At 39.3% G+C, this 27,485-nt stretch overlaps 1 protein-coding gene across 1 annotated transcript; it reads right to left on the reverse strand.

Moving 5' to 3' along the window:
- Positions 1–11,312: 11,312 nt before the first annotated feature.
- cibar1 (CBY1 interacting BAR domain containing 1) lies at positions 11,313–18,088 on the reverse strand. Its single transcript, XM_059349171.1, has 8 exons — positions 17,831–18,088; positions 17,234–17,302; positions 15,755–15,856; positions 15,393–15,398; positions 14,449–14,553; positions 14,035–14,148; positions 12,839–12,958; positions 11,313–11,733 (listed from the first exon to the last, which is right to left on the reverse strand). Exons 1-8 carry the CDS (start codon positions 18,086–18,088, stop codon positions 11,614–11,616), a joined length of 894 nt encoding a protein of 297 aa, XP_059205154.1. The 3' UTR covers positions 11,313–11,613.
- Between the last annotated feature and the right edge of the window lie 9,397 nt (positions 18,089–27,485).

The following is a 27,485-nucleotide window of genomic DNA, read 5'->3' on the forward strand; positions in this document are numbered from 1 at the left end:
CGAGGCATTCAGCATGCGCTGCGGCTGTGACATGGTGTTACGCATGGCTGACACAGGGACGATTAGCAGCGGCCTGTGTTTATTTCTAGAGATGGGTGCACAGTGGATTGTCATTTTTAGGGTAGTCGTCAGCAGACAGACAACGCTAAATACCATTAATGAAACATGTCATAATGAACAGTAACCAGATCACTGTACTAAACAGAGAGGCTTAAAGTGTAGGATAGACCCTTTTTAAAGATACACTACACGCTGTAAAAAAAGATAAACAATAGCTACTCAATAAAATTGATGCAACAGATTGCACGCAATATTATTAATTAAATCTAACTACGTTACAAGTTGAGTTAATAACTTAACAGGAAGTGCCTGTCAATTAAAAACGGACTAATTCTATTGTGTTGGATTCATTCAAAATTCTCTTGATTTAGAATTACATACACATAAACATTATATTTAATGTGATCAAAATAAGTAGATTCTATCTCAAACATTTTTATATTAAAGTTACTTAAACAACTGCTTCAAAATCAAGGACGCATTTATATTTAATACATTTGATCAAATATATTAAGTAAAATTAAATGACTACAGAATAATTTATTACAGTGCAGACATGGCTCTCAGCTGGTCTAAATATCTCTCAACACCTACAGGATAGATAAGCGTGAAAGTTTGTACAGACATTCATAGTGCCCAGATGATGAATCCAATGACTTTGGTGTTGTCCTAAAATGTAATCCAGCACAACCAGCAGATCAAAGTTTTTACTATCCAGTGAAATATCTCCACATCTATCTTATTGACTGCCATAAAAGTTCGGGTTTCTAGATATTAACTCCTCATGAGCTTGGTAATCCCCTGACTTTTTCTCTGGTGCCACCATGAAGGTTACGTCATTTGTTGTGACATTTTGTACAGATAGTCATGTTCCACTGATTTCAAAGCATGCTCGCAATTTAACCGTGAGCGTAAAGTTATTTTTATATTAGCATTTAGCCGGAAGCACCTGTGTGCCTTACTCAAGCAGCAACCACCTTGGCCCTCAAAAGTACAATCAATGCAAAAGTGGCTTAACCCATTTAAGCCGGGAAAGCATTACTGCATTTCTACCATTAAAACTGGGAGCACTGTTGCGTTATTCTACCATTAAGGCCAGGAAAGCGGATATGTCGTTTTGTAGTATTTGTGGGAGTGTCGCAATGCAACATGGGACTTTTCCAGAATTTTGAAATCATGGAAGACGACTATAGCGGAGGGAGCTCAGAAGTAAGTGACGGAAGCGATCTTGATGAAAATAGCGGCGATGATTTTTTTGCTGATCTGGAATTTGAACCCTCGGAAGCAATCAAACGGGATTTATGGATGATGAATATGTTTTTAGACGACATATTTTCACCGATGAACAGACAGATTTGTGGCCATCTGGAGATAATAACAATAAAGGTGAAAAGGCCTTTTTTTCTCTATTGGCTGAGTTTGTTGATTATTAAAAAAAAAACTTTATTGAAGGTTTGGACAAATAACTCAACTTCTCAAGAAAGCCACAGGTATAAGCTTTCAAATACTTTTGAAATTTCATTTCTATCTGCTACAGAGGCTGAAAAATCTTCTGTTGAATTTCCAGAAAAACTTCAGGTTTTAGGGGGTTCTTTCAGGCATGGTTTTTCAGCCATTTTTTCCAGGTGTTTTAGGCCTAAATGGGTTGAACCTGGATTCTTTCTAATGGCCACTTGTTGCAGAAAGAAGTCTGATTGTATAGAAGTCTATGAGAACATTTCCCTACTTCTCTCTTGATTTGTTATCGAAGTAAACATTTTCCTAATTAATTTATTGTTAGGTTTGCTTGTTCCAAGTCTTTTTGTAAATTATGGTTCCACTTAGTAAAATAGACAATAAACCTGTGTTTATTCTAAACCGGGGCTATCTTATGATTGACTATTTATTGCTAAAATGTTAAAAATGTTTTGTTTGGCATTCAGTTAAAAAAATTCAGTTAATTTCAGTGAACTACACTCTAAGAAGTCGGCTGTTCCATTTGAATTACGGATGAACCTTACTAACCGAACTGACTTGCGTTAGCGTTAGCTGGTGTCCTTCTCCACGGCTTCACCCTGTCTTCCAAATATAATCACTTCTGGCTCCACCTTCATCCAAATAAAGCCTGACTTTCAGCTCTGAGTCTTTCTTTTATACACAATCTGAGCTCTAAGAAAGAGTCCAAACATCTCACAAGACAATAATAGAAGCATTTGGAATTTTATTTTCACTCTCAGACCAAAAAAGTCCATTGTGATTGATTGTGTATTATGTTATTGAGTGTCTAAATCTAAGCACTACAATTTAGCATTGTTTATATTCATAGTTGGAGTAGAGCCACAGGAGAGTTTGTGTACTTTTAAATGATGTATTCACACTCTGAATGATTTGGGTTAGCTATGCAACTGCTACTGCACTGATTTCTCAAAAAGTGTTTTTCCTAACACTTATTTCATCTCAAACTTATACTTTCACTAAAGAGTGAAGTAACTTGTGTGTTCTCTGAGAGAGTCGTGACTGAGACGGAGACCCATTCTGTCCGTCTATCAGTTAGCAGCAGGCACTGTCAACAGGCCACCGGCGATGGGGTCTGTCTGCTTCAGACACCAGATCTGTTCTAGTAAACTCACGAAAGTTGGCTCTCACATCCAAACTGCGAGCCAATCTCAAGAACAAATGTTAAGTGCCAATAAAACTCTGAGATTCATATCCTCATAACTGAGTGTCCCTCTCTCTGCATTTGCTTTTCTCTCCCTGACCCTTCAGTGCCCTTGTTTATTTATTCCTCCGTCTCATTCTGTTTTCTCAGCCCGATCCCCCTTCTTCCTGCCTCTACCCGCTCTCGTCTCAAATTAGTGTCAAATTCCCCAGTGTGCTTGTTATGTTTGTTTCTAATGCAATGCCTACCAAATTACAAGTGTCCTGTTCTTGGACGCCTTCTATCAATTCTCATTCATGTGCAAGAGGGCAGCTCTCGGACAGTAAAGTAGCTCTGTGTGTGTGTGTGTGTGTGTGTGTGTGTGTGTGTGTCAGGGCAGGTCAGTCATGAGAGCGGAGGGCTCACATTCCTCTGTGCAGTACAAAATCCTCATGGGATAGACCTCATTAGTGGACTAGCTGTTCCCAGGCTGTCTTATTGCCACTGCTGCAGTTTGTGTGTAGGTGAAAACATTTGTTTATACGTTCACACATTTCTTTGTGTCCCTTTGTGACTGTGAGAATGTGCCTTCTTCTCTGTTTGTCATTTTGTGATGCTCCTATGATATCTGGTGTTTGTGCATAGTTTCAAAAGCCTGTTGTATCAGGCTTCCTGCCTGTGATTTGACATGTTGTGTGATACTCAATAAAGGAGCACTGGGAGGTCAGTAAAGTCCACAAACAGATGAGATGATCTCAAGGGACGAGCTTCCCTCAACCTTGTGTAAATTGTAAACTCACACACACAAACTGTCCTCTCACTGTCATGTACTAAAGCGTCCCTGAGAGACGCTTAACACATCACTCAGTGACTCTGTGGTTCCACACACAGCTTTGACCCCCCGCGGTTGACCCGAGCTGAGCCTGACAGCTTCTCATGTCACATTCTGTCTTTGGTTTCACTTTATTTTTCAGCCGGAGGAGAGAGAGAGGACGAGAAGGGAAGGGTGGTGCAGCGTTCAAGGAAAAACATTCTGTTCAGATTTTTCAAAATGTGGAAGGAGAGAGAGCTGTCTTTGTTGTGCAAGAGGGCAGACAAATATTTTTTCTCCAGTCATCATGACCCGGTGTGCACACTCAACCACTTCAAACTCTCTTGTGAATTATGACCTACCTGAGACATGAGGACTGTAGCAGCCTCTGCCTTCTGCTTGCAGAGAAATGTAAGACAAATACTTTAATTCTAATAGAATGAGCCTTCTTTTTAAACAATACCTACTGCATATGCTGTAAAGGTCACATATTGTAAAAAAAACAACTTCTTCTTCATATGTTCTATTTTCATTATAAAGCAGTTCTATGGCGCTATAAATACTCAATCCATGAGGAAATGCACACAGCCTGTATTCAGAAATTGTGCCTTTTAATTAAACCTTTAAGGTTGTGATGTCAAAACTATATGATATATAGGTTAAAAAGGTGCTGACACAGTCATTCTGGGAGATACTGAGAAGTGGACGTAGTCACCATGATGACAAACCACACATTGGTTTGTGGACTAAGGTTTTGAAGCCTCAAGTTTGACATTTTAGTTGTTGTAATCTGCATTTTCTGTACAAGACATTTCTAGCTGACTAAATGATACAATTAACTTTTAAAAACTGAAAACACACTGAGTTTAAGTTCTAAAAAGCCTCAGGTGAAAACACACAGTGCTTGTCATTCTCTTGATTCACGTGCCCACCCTAAAGTACACCTTGCTTTATTGTCCATTGTACTCTAAATGAGACCATCATTTTGGAAAATCATACCAGTGATTGAGAGCATAAAGTCATAAGGAAAAACTTGGCTGAGGTTGTAAATCAAGTGACAAGTAGGTTCAAACACTTTTACACAATCTTGCTTCTTTTTGCAGTCAGTGGAGTCGCCCCCTGCTGGCCATTTAAAAGTATTCAGGTTAAAGATACTTACATTGGCTTCACTTTTCGGACCCAGAGGCTACTTCTTGGGACTTGGCTTTTTCAGGAGGGGTTTTTAAAGAGACAGGCGCTCAAATGTAAAACAGATATATTTAGACAGACAGTATGAGAAGAATTATGTGTTTTTTGAACATCAAAGTATGTAAACACCTTCCAGTAGAAACCCAAAGTATGAACCTGAAACAAACACAATATGTCCCATTCAAATCTGAACAATATACATCCTTAGCACTACGGTATTCATTGTATTTTTTCCATGCGTCAGCTCTGGCTCTGCTGTGAATGTAAGATGAACAACAAAGAAGAGTCACCATGTGTTCCGCCTGTCTGTTTGTCTTTCTGCTTCACATCTTCTGCTCCTGACTCACATGAGGATCCATTTCTGAGTGGGCAACAAGCACCAGGTGGCTGCGATCTAAACTGCTTTAAATAAATGCACATTTTGAGACAAATACGCAGTACAGAGCAGGTGGCACAGAAGAGCTGAAGTGACCTTTTTCAACACTGAATAACAATAACATTGAGTAACGCAACACAATTTACATTCTTCTGTACTTATGCAGTGCATTATGGGTACACGGATGTGTCCTCATGACGGTCAAAAAGTTGAATGTGGAACGCAGCATGCTTCTCACCCCCAATGGTCACCATCTAGGCTATGTAGAACAAAGGGAGGGACTACCAAACTTGTTAAATGACGGCCAAGAAAACTTCAATGGTAGTAAAAGTAAAATCCCATTTTTCATTATTATCCTGAACAGCTTATCCGAACTCTGGGGGGGGGGCTGGTCAATCCCAGCTGACATTGGGTGAGAGGCTTGTACACACTGGACAGGTCACCAGACTATCACAGGACAGACAGCTACAGGCAAATTAGAGTCACCTATTAAAGCTAAGCTGAATGTTTTTGGACTGTGGAAGGAAGCCGAAGGACCTGGAGAGACCCATGCTGGCACGGGAGAACATGCAAACTCCACACAGAAGAGCTGCAACCCTGAAAGTGCTAACCACCACACAACCATGTAGCTTAATCATTTTTATTCAATTTCCTAGTGAGCTAGCAGATTTTTTGTTGGGCAACAATTGTGGTCAAATGCTGGCGGTACGAGTCTGTCTGGGTGCAATTTGCCATTAAAAAGAAGAAAAAGAAGCTGTCAAATGTTGTGATCGTCATTTCTGGTCAGTGCTCAACAGCCGTGTTAAATTTAAGACAACATTTCAACAACCTGTTGAAATTCCTGCGCTGTGCAAGTAATTACATATCGCACAGTTTGTATGAACAGAAGTATCCAAGTTGAGCTTCCACTTAAATCCTACTGTTTTTCTTTATCAGCAGTAAAATAGCTCACCTTACATTTCAGTCAATTAATCTGTGGCCAAGGTTCAGAAATTGTTTATAGAGTTAAAGTTCATAAAAGTAGTTTGATGTTGTCATGAACTGTGGCAGAGATACAGTACAGCTGATAGGAGTGTTGTGTTGTACTAGGAAGTGGTTGATCAACTGTAAACACACTCGCTGCTTACCTGGCAAGAACCTGAGGTTGGCCGACACACAAACAGACTCACAATGACCGACTGATACCAGGCCTCGCTGGCTGATGAGAGGCCCAGGGCAGAAAAACAAGGCACAGAAACAAACAAACACACACACACACACACACACACACACACACAGACACAGCTGCATGCCAAGGCTGAAGTGACAGTGAGCTCCTGAACAGGCCCAAGCCAAGGCCTCCCTCACTGATCACAGCACCGCTCTGTCTGATAAGCATCTTGCGCAAGACATAGAAGCAAGTGTGCACACACACACACACACACACACACACACACACACACACACACACACACACACACACAGCTATGGTAACATACACTCTCTCACTCACTCCCCATAATTTCAAAGCAAATGATTTCGACATCATTAACAACAGCTATAGGGCGGGATACATTGCCAGCAAAGTATAAGGCCAAAGCACATAAACACACACACACACACACACACACACACACACACACACACACACACAGTTAACATGACTTATGACTTAAGCATGCACTCTCAGACATACTGTACAATATCACACTGTAAGACAACCTCTAACTGGATAAATAACCCTTTTCAGATGCATGGTTGGCCTTTTCCTGGTCTTTTATTTTCATGAAGGATATATGACTCGATGTACATCAAAATCAATGTGTACAGAACACACACACACACGCATTCACACACCCACCAGGTTTCTCACTTCCCTCTTATTCTTTGCAAACCGTGATTTATGCTGAGCGGGGATGTCCAACTGACGCCACTATCAGACATTGGAAAGTAAATAAGAAGTCACTTTCTGCTTTATCACCATGAGATGATTTACTGTAGCGGAGGACAGCAGCACAACGTGGACACATACCAATGTGTACTCTTGTTTAAAGCACAGGAATTCCTTAATTTACGTTTGTACATTTGGTCCTGGAATGTGGGACAGATACCGTACAATAACTGTTATGACTTACTGCCCCTGACAGCAGGTACACTGTCTTTCATGTTGGTGCGTAAATCAGGGAACTGGGAGGATGAGCGGGTACCGTATACATGTTGGCAAGACATTCCGAGCAGCTCGAGGTCTCCCTACTTCTGGTAATAGCAAACACGTGACTGGAAACACACATACAGCACTTCTGGAGTTTTTTTTTTTTTTTTTTAAATCTTTACACTGAAATCCCTATCGGCTCAGGGTTTACACTTAGATTTTGATCTTGAGGCTTCTTTGTAAATGTTTATCCTTAGATCAAACATTTTTTGTAAGTATGATTAATGGATGTTATTCCTCTTTTACAGATTTTAATATGAATATATTTAGATTTTCTGTCCCAGGAGTTAATGTCTGTTGATATACCCCCCCCCCCCCCCCCCCCCCCTTTTGTTAATACTTTACAAAATGTGGCCTGTTGCTAGTTTGAATTGGAATAATATATTATCATTATTTTCTTATGTTGTTTTTTTCTTCTATGAACTATTTTTATACGTAGTAGTTTCTATGATAATTGCTATACATCTGATTTATATGGAGGCCCTGAGAGGCAAGTAAAAAAACAATCAATTTTCTAAGTCTGAAAAATGGTTTTCTCTCCTCTGTTTATGACTGAATTACAGGTGAAAAGCATTTTTTTGTCAGGATAATCTTTCTAAGATCTTTATTTTTCTTTATTCATTTATTTTTGTCTGTGAAACGTGTGAGGAAAAAAGTTCTACAAGGTAAATATGTACATTGAAACGCATTACAGACATCACATTCTGTGTTTAGAGTGCATGGAGAAATTAAAACTGACCTCGTAAAAAACATGAAAGTATTGCAATAACAAACACTTGATCCTGAGAAACCATCACATGCTTTAAAAAAAATGTTCATCTGTTTTGACAGATTGAAAAACAGTAACTATAAAAACAGATGGAAAAAAAAGCAACTTTGAAAGATTAACCTTTACTTTCCACTTGTTCTTCAGTCATAAACACATGAGAGAAAACAATTTATGTCAGACTTATATAATGGATCACCAGAATTTTTTCCCTCTAACTTGCCTCTCAGTGCTTCCATAGATTCATGTGAGGCATTTAAAGGTGTGGCATGGGATTATGGAGAAATGTAACTGATTGTTAAGCCTCATTCACAGTTCATGCAGTCTGTGGCTTTGGGGTGGTGTGTTTCTTTTTTTACTTTCATTACTTTTGCTGTTCCCGTAGAAGCATGTTTGGTGCCCTATACCGGAGTATCAGACATTGGTCCAGTCAATATTCCAACCACATAAGTGATAATTGCGCATGTCTCTGTATATATATTGTTTGTTCTGCTTGGTGATGATTTATTTGACGACGTCCTCACAGAGTTTTAAATGTTGCTCAGTGAAATTGAATTTGCTGGTAGCTATCAGTGCAGTGTGCAGCTCTTTTGCCTGACCATTGCACATGCACGACACATATGTTGTTATAGGAAGGAAGACGCACACATTCGCACACACGCATATGTAACCTTGTTTGCTGGTGTGAAATCCAGGGATTGTGGCATGGTTCAGAGTTCTTAGAACACCAGCAACACACAGCGAGTCTGCCAGAGGAACCACAGAGTGTGAGACACACACACATGCACAGAAACATACACACGCCATGGCAGCGCTGTCAGTGAGTCAGTGTGTGAGTCACACTCCGGCTATGCTGCCTCTCGATTTTATAACAGCCGCCAGCACGGCACTGTATTTAATATTCCAAACAGCAGGACTCTGTGGCACGTATATTAACATCAACATATACTGTATACTACTTATATATACATTCACACATGATACTTCCTTTGGCCACATACGCCTGCACATGTATGGTTTAGGAATTAACGCATGTACAAGCAACACACTCACTTTTATGCTTTCTCTTCTTCATTGAGACACACACACACACACACACACACACACACACACACACACAGATGCTTCTCATTGGGAATGACTGCAGATGAGTCAGAAGGGGAGAGGAGGGAATCCTTACCTCCAGATCTATAGGAGAGCCAATGATAGGATTCTGCACCACACATACTGACTCCATTAGTTTTGACCTATGAATCATCCCTTTATACATTCTCACAGGAGACTTTGCAGGTGGAGGAAAACATGGGAAGGTGTGTACATGGAATGTCACGTCAAGACATGTCTTCATATCTGTGTCAGATTCTGAGTCTGAATATTGATCCCCCACCTGTTTCACAGAGCAAACCTGGCAAAAGCTGAATCAAAACATTGGCTCCTAGTAGCACTGATATGGTTTTGATATGGATCAAAAGGACTGAGCAACCCACACTGCACTGGTGTTATCAACCCAGGCTCTGTCAGTTTACATTTTTTACTGTTTGCAAAAAAAAAACCTGCACTCTCATGAGGGTGGAGGCCAAAAATGATTCAGTCAAGTTGTAAATGCTTAAGCGACACAACCGGATGTTTTTGTCTCTCGGTTCAAAGCTCACTTTTGTGGCTCTCAAAATGCAATCAAGCTGCCTTTGCAAAGAGGTAACTGATAACAGGTGACACACACACACACACACACACACACACACACATTCACTGCAGCTACCTACAGGTTGAAAAGAACACAATGTCTCCATATCACAGTTTCCCAAATAAAAGAGCCCAGGTAGGAAAAGCTTCAAACGTCGCCCTCTGGTGGTTAACAACCTCAGTAACTGTGCCACAGCCTTTCAAAGGAAAGGTTTATCGATCCCAGGAAGAAATAATCTTAATTTGTTTGCTTGTTATTTTTACTGTGGAGGATTCCAGTTGCAAATAGTTGCATTTGTTGGTAGTTGTGGAAGAAATCTGCTTTGAAGAAACTAGTAATTTAGTCCAATGTTTAGAGAAAAACACACAAGAAAGCTTCTAGCAATGTAAGATCAGTGGTATAAAGCTCAAGGGAAAAGGTAGTGCATATGAAAGCAGCTGCAAGAGGTGGTGCAGTGGTTGACGTTTGCCGTGGGTGTTGGATTTGATGGGAGTGGCGTGACGCTGAGGGGCAGTGAGTCAGAGCGATAAGGACCTGGGGTTATTACTGACCTCTCTCAACTGTCCCTCTCCCCCTCTACACGCTCCTCCTTTCTCTTCACATCTGGTTCTGTGTGGGTACCCTTGTTTGTTTCTCAGCATTTTTTTAAATTTATTTTTTATAGTCAATGACTCATAACAAACTCTTGCCTCCTTTTTATACCTTTGACTCTTAGCTAACATGAAAATTTGTCTTTGTTTCATCTCTTGCATCCCATGATGCTTTCTCTCTTTTCAAACCTTTGTCTCTCTCTCCGTCCGTTCTTTTATTCTATGATCAGGGAGTGGAGCCTTTAGGTTTATCCGCGATTGGAAATGCTCCCTGACTCACACAAACACACACTTTATAGGTGGTGACTCATTGCAACACAGGCCAGTCAGATCCACAGTACACCAAAGTAAAAACTGGTACGTGTCAGTGTCACGGTGTTTGCATACACATTAACCTTTATATGCATTAAGGTGCTGTTGTGCAGCAGGCTGATGACACACCACCTACGCAGCTTTTATCTCACGCAGTCACCGAGATAATCAGTGTTGCTGTAAGGGAGGTTTTGGTCGCCCTCATATTTGTTGAAAGCTATGTTGCTTCAAGAATTCAGTTTGTGCATGCATATATTGTTTCTTTGTCAAACATATAATGACACAAACCTGCAATATGTTGATGTGTACGAGTCCCAGTGCAGCAAAGTATTCATCATGACACAGGCAGATGAGGAATGATAAATGTGTTGAGTGACTCATGCACAACAGACATAGGAGCCATCAGCCGACACAGTGGCAGCAGCCTCCGCTGTGGCAGACAACACACACTTTACCACACACACACATACATATATATCCCTGATAAACACAGACAGAGTGGTAGTGCAAAATGTCCCCAGCTTCATTTGTACAACTTTTGCATGTCTGCGGAGGAGATGAGTCACTTTAAACTGCAGTCGTCACGTAACTACTGTCACTTAGGCTGATTCACACTCTGAACAAATTCTAAAATAACAATCAACCACGCTGCTGCCATTTTTATGCAAAGTGACTGAGGGTACCTATTACAGAAAGGCAACTCACTGGAACAACGCAAAATGTGAAAATTTTTAATTCATAAAGATGAATGACATGTTGCGATAAAATGTACTGGGAGTTTCAGTACAACTGAATAAGCGATGTACATTTCGGCACGTTATATAAAAATATATAAAACAATAACTGGAATTTAAAGACAAATGTTAGTAAAGAACAACATGTTCTATTACAAAGCACCATACGACTACAACACACCTGCACTACAATACTGCTGCTCAGACCACCAGGCAGGTGATTTTGGCAATGACACTTGACAGTAAAACACCTTTTTAAAATCCAAACACGCTAGAAAAAAAAATTAATGCTCATCATCTGTGTCCTCCTCTTCATCCTCGTCATCCTCCTCTTCAGATTCATCTTCATCCTCTTCGTCGTCCTCTTCCTCCTCCTCTCTTCTTTGACTGGAAGCTCTTTGTTGCTGTGACAACACATAAATAGTTACTATGCAACTAAAACACGTAGCAGGTAGTCATTAAGCACAATAGAAGCTTCCGCGGAATCTGTTTCCTCCGGAATGTTTCTCTCTTTCACTTACAGGTGTGAACACACCCCAAGTACATCAAATTCCAAATCCTCAGGTTACATTTGTCAAACTTCGCCCTGAACCCAATGTTGAGGATTTTCAATAAAGTTTTGTATGTCTGTCATCATATTTTATAACATCCCAAAATCTCAGATTTGAATAAAGCTATTTTGGAAATAATTATTTATTTTTATTAAATTTTCTTTCTCTAATAAATTTCACTTTTTTTAATGACTAAGGTAATTTGCTATAGATAATTTATTATTAAATTACATTTATATAACCAGAAGCAGTTTTTCTCTGAAGTTTTATCTAGCATGCAAACAGGTTCTAAAATCCACTTCTCTAGCTTTACTGTGTATACCTCATTGCAACTGTGTCTTTTGTTTAGCGCAGATTCCCACAGATAAAATCAAACCCAATTATAGAGCAAAGTATGAACTCAAGTTGTTGTGCAAGATGTATTTGGGAAACATTGTGATGACGTGCAGACTGTGACCTGCAAGCTACAATCTGGACATCTCTAGATACAAAATACAACTCCTGAACACACCCTCTGAGACCAAAAGAGGACAGCAGAAAGAAGCAACCAAATGATGATCATGTTTTGGTGAGAAAGTGAAGCCTAGTTCTCAGACAGCCCTAAAAATGCAGAAGTTAGTGTCAGTGGCACTGCCAAGATGCGAGGAAAACTGTGAATGTGGCAGGGAATGCATGAAGTTACTGACATGCAATGACATGTGTGGGGATTCAAAATAAATGACGGGTGATTCTGCGCAGCTGATAAGACTCAGAGATATCGAGCACCAACCTCGACTGGTATGAGGAAGACTACTGGGTTAGAAAAAAGGAAGAAGGGATTTTTTCTATTTCATCACCAGATTGAAACTTATGCAACTTTTCAAGATTAGAAAGCAATGCCATAACAGAAACTTTGTCACACAGGGATGTTCTGGGGAATTTTTTGTATTGGAGCGTCTATGCACTGTCTGTATCTTACCTGTAAGGTCCCTGATGTACCCAGGAAAGACCCGGTCCGATCGAGGGAGGTTTTGGAATTAGCTCGGACTATGTCTAAGCGTGACTGGTAGTCAGGGGGGTGCAGCGAACTCCTGAACACCTGCCAAAGACAGTAGGCGCTATATTTTTCCAAAGAGAAACAGGAGAATGGAAGCAATGCCTACACACACCCATTGGTAATCTTCCTGTGTGCACTGAAAATAATGCAAGAGAATTTTAAAAATGACTGTAAAGTAGCTGTGGTGTACACAAAATCAGTGCACATTAAGGGACTTAACACAATACTGGGAGTATTTTATATAACAGTTCCATGAAATGTAAAGTCTCCGGAGCAAAAACATATAATTTAAATACTTTATGATCTGGAATTTTCAGCCAATCAACAAACGGTAATCTTCCTTTGGTCACACAAACAAAGCAGCTCAGCTATGTGTGCCTCTGATAACACAGCAAACTGCCATTTAAACCAAAATAAATTCCACAAGCACTCTTGATCAGGATTATCTTCATGCCTGTCATTGTGCTTTTTTCAGATGATTCAATCTCCCATGCTTTGTGCTATGAGTCATTGAAAAACAGCCTTGTCTGGGTGAGGAGTTTCGCTTCACTATGAATGGAAGGCAGATGATTCAGTGCAAAAACACACAGATGAGATGGCAAGGGGTGGAGGAAAATAGCACAAGGGCATCTGCAGGAGGAACCTCACTCACTGAATAACATTGATCCTTTGTTTTCTCACTACTGGCTTTGTCTCTTAAAATAGTAATAGAAAAACGACTCATACCAAACTGTAAACAGAAGAAAGTAGCTAGGATGACTCTGGATTGTGAAGAGATCACCTCAGGTTACTTCAAAGTTACCACGAGTCAAGGGTGTGGACTAAAGAGTATACATGAGCAATGAGTCGATGAGTAAAGGGTGCTTAAGGTCATGATAGCCTGGACTTGTTAAATAGAGCTGCGAGGCTAATCCGGTTCACAGCAGAAGGGGTACATAAAGACTCATCAGCTCTCAGCCCGAGTACACAGTCACATTTAAAGGGAAAGTTTGGAGTTTGGAGAGAGTCAATAATTACACCTACATTTACATTTTCAGACATTTACTATATGCAAACACACTAGCAGGCTTATTAGAATGACTGCACCTTGGTTAACCTTAAGCAGAGCATCAGCCTACCTCCAGGTCCTCCTCCTCATCAACACTTTGAATACTCTGGAAGGCCAGAGTGTACACCTCCAAGGCTTTGGCATGGAAAGACATCTCCACTGTCACAAACTCGCCAAAGATTTTCTACGAGGGAATAAACGGATAATAATTCAGTACCGAGTAGGCTTTGAAACTACTTGAATGACTACCTGGTGGCCACAAGACATTAAAAAGAGTTCTGAAATGATCAAACCAAAATAGTTTCAAACGACTGAAGGAGGATTAAGAGGTGTGGGCAGGTGTAAAAAAAAAAAAAAAAAGACGCTCCATATTACCACTGTCTGGTTTCACTTCACTGCCACCCACTGCTTCAACAGACAGTCTGTATATATTACAAGCACTGAAATTGTAGTTGTTAATTTGGGTTTGATAGAAAGCTCAGACCTTGATGTCCCGAATCTTCTGCTTCTCAAACTCGTCTATGGTCTCCTCCAGCTGCTTGGTGGTCCGTGTGGCATCCATGGTGGCTCTCTGGAGCTCACTTTCAGCCTGATGGGAGGAAATATACAATGTACCAGACCAACAGGAGAGGTTACGGCTAGAGTTTTTCAGACAATCACTGCATAAACACCCAAACTGAACAGTATCCCTTTATGCTTGGTGATTTTCAGTTTGTTTCAGTTTCGTATCTTGTACTCATTCTCAGTTACAGAATGACTACATGATAGTTGGGCCATTATGATCCAACAGCAAAGCTGCAGTACCATAAGTTTCAGACCTGCAGTCCCAATCCCACATGCACCACCTATCTGCAAGAGCCCTTTAGATGTTGCCATGCTAATGTGCTCTTTAAACAGGAAGGCAAAGCATTAGCTTCTGCAATGCTCACAGTTGTAGCCTAAGCAGAAGTGCCTTAAACCTGCATCTCTTGTATTGGCTCTCTACCTTTTCCTTGTTTAATTACCTCAGTAAACATTTTCCTAATGAGCTGATGGTCTCAATTGCTTTGTTTCAAGTATTCTTCAAGACAGCATAATGCTCATTTTATAAAGTATGATCAAATTTTTGAGGAAAATGGACAGAGCACGGTATGCTTAGGCCAGGGCTATCTTGTGATAGACAAGTTGTGATTACGGCACAATGTGTGTTTTCGTCTAAGCTGACCTTGCAGAATCAATGCTCATTTCCACAATCATTTTATTTCCATAATGTGTTTAATTTCTGATTTAGAGTAATTAAACAACATTTGTAACTACATTAGAAAAGGCATTTATAAACTGCGGTCAAAACACAACTTATACTGGATTGTTACACTTCCATTTCAAAGTCATTATGAAATGTGTTTCCTTGTGGTTATACATCACCAGAGATGAGATGCAGAGACACACCTGAGACTGAAATCTTGGTCAAGGAAAAAGGGGAAAAAAAAATTAGCCAGTTGATCGTGTTTAATCTAGTTCTGCAAGAGAATCCTGATCTACACACTGCCACTGGGTATAACTTGTTATTGCGTCAAGCTGATGGGAAGATACTGTAAAGTTAAACCTTTTTAAACCAGATAAGATAAACATTCAAAATGAATCAAGTTTATTTTCCTGTTGCAAAGTTACTTAAAATTAACTACAAACAAGGTATTAAGCTGTACACAACATGTTGCCTGCACTAAAAAAAGTGTACAGGTGGTTGTTGTTACATTGAAAGTCTCTTGTCTGTTTGATATTAGAGAATTAGAGAAACAAAGCAAGGATACAATGATCTGCCTGTCTGAGGGGTTTCTCTGTCTCGTCCTCTCAAGCTGAGCCATCTGTTTGGCTTCTCTGTCTCTGGCACTCTGAGTCGTCTTCAGATCCTCCTGCATGGATGCACAGGCACACACAAGGACAAAGTAGTCATTATGAGAATTAACAATGAGAGTCAATTATTTTTAAATTTGTGTCAAGACATAACCTAACAAACATTTGGTGTGGCTCAGTGTTTCCAGTTCAAGACCTCAAATGCACCCTGTTGTGCAGGTTTTTTTGTTTTCTTTATTCGGAAACAAAATAAATTAATTATTAAAGAATGATATAGTGTTTCATCATCGAGAAAATCAAATAAAGCCAAGTTCACTTTTTAATTATTAAATAACTCAATTTAGCCAGATCTAATTAAATTTTTGCATGCTCACTCTGCCTGTATAAAAAATGACCAATCAAAATCAATCTCAAAGGGGAATGTTTCTTTTAAACAAGCTAAGGCATGTGTGTTTTGGCACGTACTTTGAAATTGTGGCAGTGTGAAACTATTTTCTTCTAACAAAAACATGACAGAAAAGAGACTCTTTTGCAAGTATTTTTTAAGGGGGGGGGGGTTGTAAAATACAAGGGCAACAGGTCTAAATGCATAACTTATGGCAGTATTTTTCAAACAAAAAACTTTTCCTTTAATCCTGGTTAAAACAAGATGCAGAGGGAAATATACTGCAGATGGCACAAAGAAATGCTGATATGTGTGATGTTATCATTAAATCAACACTGCCCTCATGTGGCCATGTAGTGTTAATAACACTGACATTAAAATTCTCTGTGTCCCAAACTGCCCCGTAGGCCACTGTTTTCAATCCAATCCACTTTATTTATATAGCACAATTTTAGCAAACACAAGGTTTCCAAATTGCTGCACAAACAATAGATAGGTAACACAATACAAAGAGATGTAGTAAACAATAGAACAGTAAAATGCAATAAGATAAAATAAGTTAAAAATGGGATAAAAATAAATAAAATAAATAAAGTAAAATGTACTGCCCGCACAAAATAAAATATGTTTTCATATTAGTGACACAATTGCTACATCACTGTAAGCCAGAGAACATTTATTGCAGAAATGTGTTATTCAAAAAGGCTGCAGCAATTTAAATGGAACTGAAATACAAGTTAGGGAGGCTATATGGAGAGGGGCCAAGGCAGGAAGGTAAACAATTACCTCATCTTTGAGACACTGTTAACATTTTAAGTCACTGCCAGCTGGAGCAGCATTTGCTCTGTTTCTGTATAACTATGTTTAATATGTGATTTTTCAACAAGCAAGCAAAAGATAGAAAAGTAACACTAGAGCTCTAATAAACTGCACAAATGTTAATATATCTTAAACTATTTACAGTAAAATAATTATGTTACAAGTTGCTCATTGAAAATCCTATCAATCATGCTTGGATGTCAACATGACTGTAGCTCAAAGCAACACTTACCCTTTTACGTTTCACTACAGCTCCATAGCTTTTTAATGGCTCTATGACTTTGGCTTCAAGTCTTTCCACCTGTAAGCCAAATAACTTCATGTTACATGACATTACATTACATTACATGTCATTTAGCAGACGCTTTTGTCCAAAGCGACTTACAATAAGTGCATTCAACCTGATGGTACTAGACATAGACCACAGGAATCAAGTAAGTACATAACTTTAAGAGCTAACTGTCATTGCTACAGGAGTGCTATATGTTAAAGAAGAAAAGAATAGAAAAGAAGAAGAAGAAGAAGAGCAATTTTTAATATATATATGTGTTAGGTGACCATGGCTTAACCGAGGTATTGTTGGAAGAGATAGGTCTTCAGCCTGCGGTGGAAGATGTACAGGCTGTCTGAGGTCCTGATGTCGGTGGGGAGCTCGTTCCACCATTTGGGAGCCAAGACAGAGAAAAGTCTGGAAGAGGTTTTGAGGCGAGTTGACCCACGGAGGGTGGGAGTCGCCAGCTGTTTGGCTGATGTTAGGTTCATATTCAACAGATATATACTCTGGATTTGAATATGAGATGATGCAGGACATAAAGTATTTAAGTTTTACCTCAGCTTGACGGTAATCTTGGATCTTGGCCAGGTGGTCAGCAAACTGTTTCATACCCCTCTTCAGGTGTGGCGTTTCTGTGTCTGCATACAGGCTGATTTCGCGAACCAGGACGTCTGACTTGTCTCGTAGCCTGGCTGTTTTACGGACATAGGCAGCAAACATTTGGCACATCTGTCCAAAGTGTTTCTCCACATTGGTGATGTTTTCCTGGATCTTTCTTGTCTGGCTGTCCCTGGAAAGAGTGAAGGATGACATGAACAGCAGTATTCAAAACAGTGATGGGGGCACAAAAGTGCATTTGAGCTTGAATGTTCTAACTGCTTTTATGTGTAGCTACTCATTCATAACAAACGTATCTTGTGGATGTGTTTTGTTTTCCAGATTCTTTCACAAAATGCAATATTTTATCATCACCGACCGGCCCCTAGCAGAGTGCAGTAAAAGCTATGTATTTAATACTGTACCAGCTACTGTAACCTTCCGACCTAACCGACTTGTGGCTGACAGAGAAAAGACCGCTGTGGTACAAAAACCACTGAGTTAACTAGTTCACTAGCTATGTGTGTAATTAATATAAAAGGTGGAAACATAAAAAGCTTAGCTAGCTTGTGATATTCTCGCTACTGTTGCGAGATGGATTTTTGTAAACGCTAGCTAATGTGAATTTACTAAGGACTATCTAATTCCCTAACGTTACAACTGCCCTCAACGTTAACGGAAAATTAAGTTGGACGCATTGTGTCCCTTACCTCACTCTCGCATCGGGTGTACGGCTCATCTTTGCAGAAAGGCAGTAAATACAATATAGTCAGTGTTCAGGCAAGTTTATCTGGAGCGAGTTTTACCGCTAGCTTACTAGCCGTACCTCCTATCTCCCAAGCTAGCACGCCAGTCTGTCGTTTCCATGGAGTTTGCGGCGTTTCCGCTGGAGCAATGCATTCTGGGACATTGAGTCATGGGCTGGCTCCTTTCCCCCCCTATTCGCCCTTTTCACTATTTTAAAGTCAAAATCGCAGTTTTGTGTTCTTTACAACTACAGCTGTAAGTGGAGTGATGTGTGGATCTCTCGAGAAGAAATAAAAAAGGACTGCTCTGAAGTTAACCCTCTATAATCTTGGGCTATTATGTCCGTTAAAAAAATCTGTTAAAAAATCTTCACCATGCCATGTTGGTATCAGTTATCAATTTTTTCAGCGCAACCTCACCAATATGTCCTGATAATTAATGTTTAACTTTGACTTACTTGATCAAAATTTTGAACCCAAAAGAAACAAAGGAAAACATAAAATCTGATCTTGAAAATGATGTTTCACACACAGAAATGTTGCAAATATGAACACTGGTAGCAAATATAACATATAAGAAGTAAAATGAGGATAATCTCTATTTCTATATTTTTATACTAAATATATTTGACATTATCTGAGGTTTTACTTGGCCGAATATCATCAAAAAAAAAAAAAAAAAATCTGGTATGGAGTTTCAAGCCAGAACTTTAGAGGGGTGCTGATGGCAAGGCTCGACGTTGCTTAATTTTTATGTCTTCACGTCATGAAAAAGTAATGTGCTGGTGGTTTCATGGACTCCAGAGGGTTAATGTGTGGCAAAGCAGTTCGTTCTGATAGTTTTGCTTACCTCAATGATACAGCATCTGAAGCAGTCGAACAAATTAGGTATAATGCATTTATTCAAGTAGTTTCTCAGTTTAATATGCTACTGAATGTCAGTTACTTATCCTGTTAGTGGAACTAATCCATGTTTGATGTAATTTGCTGTTACTATATTGAGACAGTTGTTTGACTCTTTTATATTAATTTTATTTATATATTATTTAATTTATTTCAACTTTTTATTTGAAACTTTATTGTACTATCTCAGCCAGGACTGCACTGAAAATGAGATTCTGAATCCACCAGTATGTCAGAGAAAATATTGCAGATTCTTTTACTCCATCATTAGAGGTCTTTGATTAGTGTTTTCTTAGTAGATTAAGATAAAAATTGACTTATCAACAATATGATGTAGTCTATACTAATAGATGAAACAATCCAACAGTATAAAGCACTTATCATAATATCCACCTTGACATGTTGCCTTTTTGCTGATCAATAAGAATAATAATCAAATAGAAACCAAATTGGACTGCATTTAAGACTTTTATTAAAAACTCTCATTCTCATTCATACACACAGATACAGGCAGAGCTACCATGCAACCATGGAACCATCAGAAGCAATTGGAAGATCAAGCCACCAACCCTGCCTCTATTGGACAGCCTGCTGAGCCACAGGTAGGAAACTGTACTGAAGTTAAAGTTCCAATGTGCTGTAGCCTACTTGTTTTAAACATATTTTACAATGTACACTGCAAAAAAAGAAAAGTTGGGTGAACTCAAAATTTCAAGGCAACAAACTTCGATAAAATTTTAAGTTGGACAATTGAACAAAATATTTTAAGTTTTGTTTTTGAGTCTGCTCAACTCTGAATTCAGATTTTTTTTTCAACTCAACTGTAAGTTGTACTAACTTACAATTTTACATTGTAATAACTTTTAATCCTTACTTCTGCTAAGTTCTGCAATGTGCTGAATTGGCACGATTGTAACACCGCTATGAAATGTCAGCTAATGTTGTGACCACAATTTTGAGTTAGCATTGATACGCTAATGGCTACTCTTGTAGCTGTAACAAGCAGCGCCGCTAGCATCAGTTAGCCGCTAGCATCAGTTAGCCGCTAGCTTTCGCTAATGACCAAATTTCACTGCTTTCCCGCATTTCACAAAAAAGAAATAAGAGTTAGCAGAACTATTGTCCCTTGTTGTGAACCCCAACTTAAAGATATAAGTAACAACAACTCACAAACTTGTTTTTGACCATACAACTGGCTTCCTTTGTTGTGCTAACTTACATTATTGCCCTAAATGTCAATAACTTATATTTCCAAGTTTTACCAACTTAAATCACTGTTTTAGGCCAAAAAATACAAGTTGGCTTTTTTGCAGTGTAGTATTGCTAGTAAGAACCCAAATACTTCCACTTCTTTGTCCACTCTAGGGCTACACAAGTTGGAGGTGTAATATTTGGTAAAGAAAAAATATGTGTTGAAATAGCATTCTTAATTAAGTACTGTGCCGCTGTAGAGATGTCCCGGCCTACAAATCGTGTTCTACAGACCCAAGAAAAAAGTCACTAGACTTCTTTTTAAGTTATAATGTCATATAGATGCAAAAATGTTCATTCCCTTTGATATTGCAATTTCATTATCGGTCAAAATAATCTAAATTAGATACTTTTTCTAAATCGTTTAGCCTTTGTTTACCCCACATACATGCATATTGGGTCGATAGTTCAGATTGTTTCTATGAGGAGGAGAGTGAGATTATGAACTCATAATGATATAATGACAATTTAAGGTTCAGGCAAAAGCAGTGCAGAACATAAAAGTTTTAACAGGTATAATTTCCTCTGGAAGTGCAATTTAGTTGTCACAGCGAACACGTGTATAAGCCTTAGTAGTAAAAAAGAAAATCTAAATTAAAAAAAGCAGAGAGCAGGAGAAATAAATGCACTGTTGCAACACAGGAAGTAAACTTTGTTATTGAGCCAACAAAGCTATAAAGCAGTTATGAAATCTGTATTATTACGACACGCCTATAGAAATATTAACCACAGTATCAAACAAGCAATTTAATAATCTCCATGGTTTCTTTCCTGGGCAATGCCAAGTGAATATCCCTGCTGGAAAGCCAAATATTTGGCTGCTTTCTACGGCTTCTATAATTCCCCAAATAGATCAAGGTACATTGCCTACATTGCAACAAAGAGGTCCACAAATAGTCCTTTTCAACAACAGCTTGACTGCTTTTGAACTGGTGCCAAGAGCAGACTTTGTGATCACTGAAATGAATGGAGGCCTCATTGTAATTCCCTCCTCTGTGTTTGGGAATGCATGAATGTCACCAGCTGCCACGTCTGCTCCTCTGTGGAAAATGTCCAAAAACCTTAATTATCACGCTTAATCATCCATGGGATTGAAGCAGGGGAGATCCCACTGTAACAGATTGGCGATGTAAAACACGGTCATTGCATTGAGCTGTGTGCCTGGAATCCCAAGAGGCTCTGGTTTACAGCTGATGCTGGTATAGATTCATTTTTCTGTTAAATGCTTCTGCTATAACCTTCATCTGCTGAGGCTGATAGGTCACTGTGTTTTTCTTTGATAATTTATTTAAAATATATCAACTAATTCAAAGTCAGGGAATCAGATTGTGTGATGCTTTCTTGCATTTGTTAAAGTAAGAACAGTTTTCTGCTGTGTTGTAATGAATTTGCATGCAAACCTCTGTTAAATGATACACAACAGTGTTTACTCAACATCAGCTTAATACACAGATAAACCATGAATAAGAATATTATGCAACATGTCCAAGTTATAGTGAACATTTTCTGTCCATCACTGTGTGTGTGTGTGTGTGTGTGTGTGTGTGTGTGTGTCTTTACAGTGTGTCTTTAGATGTTAAAGGGAGTCTTTACAGATGAATAGGGTTAAATTTGTCACTAACAGATATCACCATGAAACATCTCCAGTTAGGTAATAACTTACAGAGTTATAGTTTGCATTGCAAGTTTTCTGAAATATTAGGTTTAAATATGCAAATTAGGCATTATCTTATTAAGTATGTACTAATTTGCACTTTTGCAAATATATTTTCTTTTTTCAAACCAAAATCTGAAAATACTGTCAACAGCCATTAAAAAAAAAAATTTCCCAATTTTTTTAGAAACTAAAAGTTGTATGAAACAGGCTATGAATCATGTATTAGAAAAGCACTCTGCATAAACCATCAGAATATTGAAAAAAATTCAAACAGTAATTTTCAGAAAACAGGTTTTAAAGATTGTCAAATTCCATGAAATTTAATTATTTTTAATATGCAAATGAGGCTTTATCTAATGCTCTATTTGTGGTGAATTTAGGAGAAATGTGCAAACAAGGTGAATACAATAAACTTAATGTGTATTTTTGCAGTTTGTATGTATTTGTGTATGTTTTGAACATGAAAAAATGTCTGTAGAGTAAAATGGCTCAGGATAAGAAGAAGTTAGAGGATCTGTCATTCTTAATTATCAGGGGTTAGTTACAGATGTTTATGTTTTGATAGAATTCTCACAGTGCAAGTTTTTCCTCAGAATTTTTGTAGAATTTTAAAATGATTCATTACAATAAGAGTAAGAAGAGCCGACAGACAAAGCACAATTCTCATCTTCTTCAGTGTGATAGCGTTACTCAACCACATGGTGGCAATCCACTTCCATCTGTCACTTTGCTGAAGCTCCAAATATGAATTTTCATGGTTACAGGTGTATTCTGAGCTGTTTGTGAATTAATCCTTCATGCTCATAAAGAGTCCACTGACTCAACATCTCTCTTTACTATCTTCATCATCATATGTTTACATTATTCAGGACTCTCTGGCACTAACCCAAGACTGGATTCTAAATCCCTGAACATTATAAGAAATCTAACAGATGCCTGTCTAGTCGGTGTCCTGCAGGATCTCTGTGTTGAAAGAAGCCCGGGGCTGTTGAGTTATTTGCGTTGGCTGCTGGTAAATGTATTCAGGAGTGGTGGCATCTTTTTAGACTGTGCATCTGACTTTCTTAAAGAACAGATGGTGTTGTTTCCAAACTACCAATTAGCAAGGAGAGGGTAGCAGCCACTAGAAGCTCTCCCTGCCTCTTTCATGATCTTTTCTCTCTCTCTCTCTTCCTGTCTGTGTCCCCTTGTGCCCTCTTGTTCAGTCCTCAGCTCTCTCTGTTTCTCTCTCTGTTTCTCTCTCTGCTTGACTTTCCCCCTCTGCAGCCCTCTACAGTGCGACACTGGGACGATGTGTGGCCTGCTGAACAGATTGGGAGTGACATATGTCAGACACTGGGGGACTTAGTGGGGCAACTGAGTGTGTGTCCCCCAGCGTGCTTGTGTGTGTGTATGTGTTGACTCTCCCCCCCTTCAGGTGTGAGTCCTGGTGTGAAGACTCCTGACTCGAGGCTCTCCTCCCTCACAGAGGCACTCGTAAGACTTTTAGATTCCCCGTTAATGACAAGAAGGAGTCTGTGGGAGGTGGTGTGTTCAGGGACGCTGAGGATTATGAACAGTGTGATATCTTGTTTGCCACTTGGTGCATAAAATGAAATTACAAGCCAAGAGTCAATATCTCATCATGCTGATTTTGGCCTACCTCGGCTGCATTCCTGTCATTTGGCAGAAGGACACAGCGCTGTTTTCTAGCGGATATTAACCATCAGATATCCAGTGGGAAATATATCCCTCCTCTCTGTGTGCTTCAAACTCACTTTTTAGTGTTATAACCTTTAACTAGTCTAAAATAAGGAATTGATTTTTCTCAGATGCAATTAAATGCTCCCGTGGAGAAAAAAACTCCCAAATCTAGCATACAGACAATGAAAATGCCAGTCTTGTTAAGTTCAGCTTTAACATCTAACTAAACTTTATTTAACCTGTACCTTCAGCTTTTAATAAAATGCACTTCTATAAGCATGTCTACTGTCATAGCAACACATTTCCTGAAAAAATTACATCATACATAAGCAAAGATGTGACAGATCTCTTCTCCATGTGCACAGGCAGTCATGGCAAATTGTTTCTGAATCGCACATTCCAGATATGAAATTCAGCGATATTCCCCTTTAACTTCAGCAACCTTGAACAAAAGTCCTCCCTCGGCAGTTAAGCGGGTGCTTGAAGGGCAAGCCAACGCAGACACGGTCCAGTGCTTTTATTGACCCAATGAAAAACCTCTCCGTGTCTCCAGGGGCTTGGAGCTCAGGTTAGGGTCTTTGTTGTCTGCGTTCATTAGTGTCTCCTTCGCCATCTCTCTCTCTCTCTCCTTCTTTCTCCATCTCTATCTCTCTTACTCTCTCTCTAACACCTCCTTTTCCAACTCTCTCTCTCTCTCCCTCGCTGCTCTTTTCCCCTGAGGAGTTGGAGAAGAAAATGTCACCAGATCAAATTAGTGGGAGCCTCCAACACTGCCTGTCTGCCTCTGTCTGTCTATTCCTCCGAGTGATAGCGTCACTCATGGAACTTTCCAGAAGTTTATTTGTGTCCAAACTTTATCTTCCCCAGGTATGATACTCTACAACTCTGGTAATAAACTATTTTTTCTTAAAGTTGTTTTAAAGTAAGTTTCCACTGTATCTTCTCTGCAGGATAATGAGGTCATTTTGTAGTATCTGTTAAAAGGCACATTTATTTTATTAGTTTTTTTCTATGGGATTGGTCAATGCTGGTTCATTTAAACTGGCTGCCATGCTGAAGAATATCATGGACAATGGTTTATGGGTACATTTCCCATTTTAAGGACTAGTTTGACATTTTGAGATACATCTTTTTTCGCTCTCTTGCAGTATTCTAAATGAGAATATCGATACCAAACTTAAATCTTTCTGTTAAAAATAAAGCTGTAGCCAGGAGACATGATGTAGCTTAGCACAAAGTGTCATAAACTAAAATGGCTTTTGTTTTATCTATTCACCAAACCAAAGTTGTGGTTTTATGGGGAGCTCAGGTCTTTTCAGAAGGTGAGCGACACTTTTAACCTGCATGGATCTGAGAGGTCTCACTGCGCTCCTCATGTTAATAGACAGACAGAAATTATTTCATGAGTTAACACCAGCGCTCTATACATGTTAAACATTGAAACAGCTTCTGTGTACTACAGTGTCCCTGCCAGGACAACTGTTTTTTCTTTACAGGCTAGCATATTAGCGCAGTCATAAATTAAGCTAATTTAGTACATTTGTAGCCTAGCTTAAATTAAAGCTGTACGTAATGTTTCACGATACATCCAGTCATTCCTATATATCCCATATGGATATAATTATTTAGAAAAGTTGTATATTTCAGGGATCTCACAATCTGCAATGATAGTCTCATCTCTGTTTATTTGTACTATGTATTGCGCAGGAAAAAGTTCAAGGAAATTCAACTCTGGCAGCAGGCGAGCATGACAGTTTTACAGGATTTCGCCCTCTTGCCGCTCCGCCTGTCAGATTGTCCCGCCTCGGTACTTGCACTCTCACCTCCTCTTTGCAAATGAAATATGAAGCGCATCAATCGATCCCAGTCTGAAGACACCTTTATGTGATGTACTATGTCTTGTTGTTAACATGCATTTGTCTGGCAACCAGTGGAAACTCCAAGTTCAGCATAACCCGCCTGTAAAACCTCAGCTAGTCAGTTTTACTCTTCGATGTTTGTGTGGATTAAAAAAAACGTAATTTATCAAGACATACGTTAAACTTCAGTACAGTGCTAGGCTCGCTCCAGCTTCTTCATGCTAAACAAAGCTAACCTGACTCTTCTGAATCTTCTCATCTAACAGACAGATATGAGAATGTCAATTTTCTCATCTAATTCTTGGTGAGAAAGTCAAAAAGCTTTTTTCCAACATGTTGGAACATTTACTTTCATTGTATCTCTGAATGAGAAGGGCAACACCTTGGCATTCTGAAACAGCTTTGATCTCGCACCCAGTCTTATTCTGCAATGTCACCACCACCACATAACTTATTCATAGAACATTTCATATTCATAGCCTTCTTTACTTCACTGAGACGCATCGGATATAGTGATTTCTCTCTCGGCCTGGCATTATTTACCTTAATGCATTTTAGTGGAGTGAGAGTGTTGCCAGACGTCCATCTTTGCAAACAGATGACTTTAATGCATGTTAACCTCGGTGGCAGTAAAAAGGCCTCACCATTATTCCCCTTAAACCATACAGAGTCTATCAGAGTCCATTTGGGAGCAACTGGAGCACTTCCAGGACTCCTCGCCCACCGACCGCAAAAGAGCTCTAATTGAAAATGACTTCAGACTATTGAAAAAGGAAGAGGCTCGGTCGAGGGCACAATACTGTGTGTATTTTAGTGTTAAGAGCTGGGGAAAGGATTGCTCTGACTATTTTTCCTACTCTTAAAATATTTGTAGGCAAAATATTAACTATTTGTGTAGAAGACGGGGAGACAAATAGAGAAAGAAAAGAACAAAACCAAAGCACTCTACAGTAAGAGTGACAGGAACACACAGAAGTCCATTTCCATGGTGCTCCATCACAGGCAGATGAAAGTGGCCACTGTCCTTCTGCCATCAATATGCAAATGGAAAAAAAATGGCCCTTGAGTGCGGGGAGCAGTTCCCTCAAGTGCATTCATTAGCCACCGTTAGCATAATTGATTCCCAGTCCTGCCATAAAACTGGTCACTCCCTGCGCCTCTCGCTCTGGGGGATCCTCAGGGGACTTCATGGGCTAACTTCAATCATAAATCATTAAAGGACACTACTAGCCAATGGACTGTGCCAAGGCCCCAGAGACGAGCGCGCAACAGTAATACTGTCACTGACGTCTAAATCATCGATGTGACATATAAAGGTGCCTACAGGCTGACATATCCTACACTCCACCTCTCTATCCTCATTTCTTAACTCGTGTCATAAAAATGTATGCATGCTGTAATTAGGCAGCATGTACCTCAACACAGCATATGTCAGGGATGGGTTTGTAGTTTGTGCCAGAAATTATTCATGCAATTGCATAATAGTTGACCTTGTGTCATTGTTTCGATATGTT

Source organism: Centropristis striata, chromosome 14 (genome assembly GCF_030273125.1).
Source record: "Centropristis striata isolate RG_2023a ecotype Rhode Island chromosome 14, C.striata_1.0, whole genome shotgun sequence".
NCBI classification, from domain to species: Eukaryota; Metazoa; Chordata; class Actinopteri; order Perciformes; family Serranidae; genus Centropristis; species Centropristis striata.

What these genes read in the sequence shown, in the direction of transcription:
- cibar1 (XM_059349171.1), bottom strand. Translation starts at nt 18,088, where the DNA reads ATGTCATCCTTCACTCTTTCCAGGGACAGCCAGACAAGAAAGATCCAG. An exon ending in ATGAGGAGGAGGACCTGGAG is followed by an intron (nt 12,959 to 14,034) that starts GTAGGCTGATGC and finishes TGTCTTTGGCAG; the next exon opens with GTGTTCAGGAGTTCGCTGCA. An exon ending in GTACATCAGGGACCTTACAG is followed by an intron (nt 11,734 to 12,838) that starts GTAAGATACAGA and finishes GTGTTGTCACAG; the next exon opens with CAACAAAGAGCTTCCAGTCA.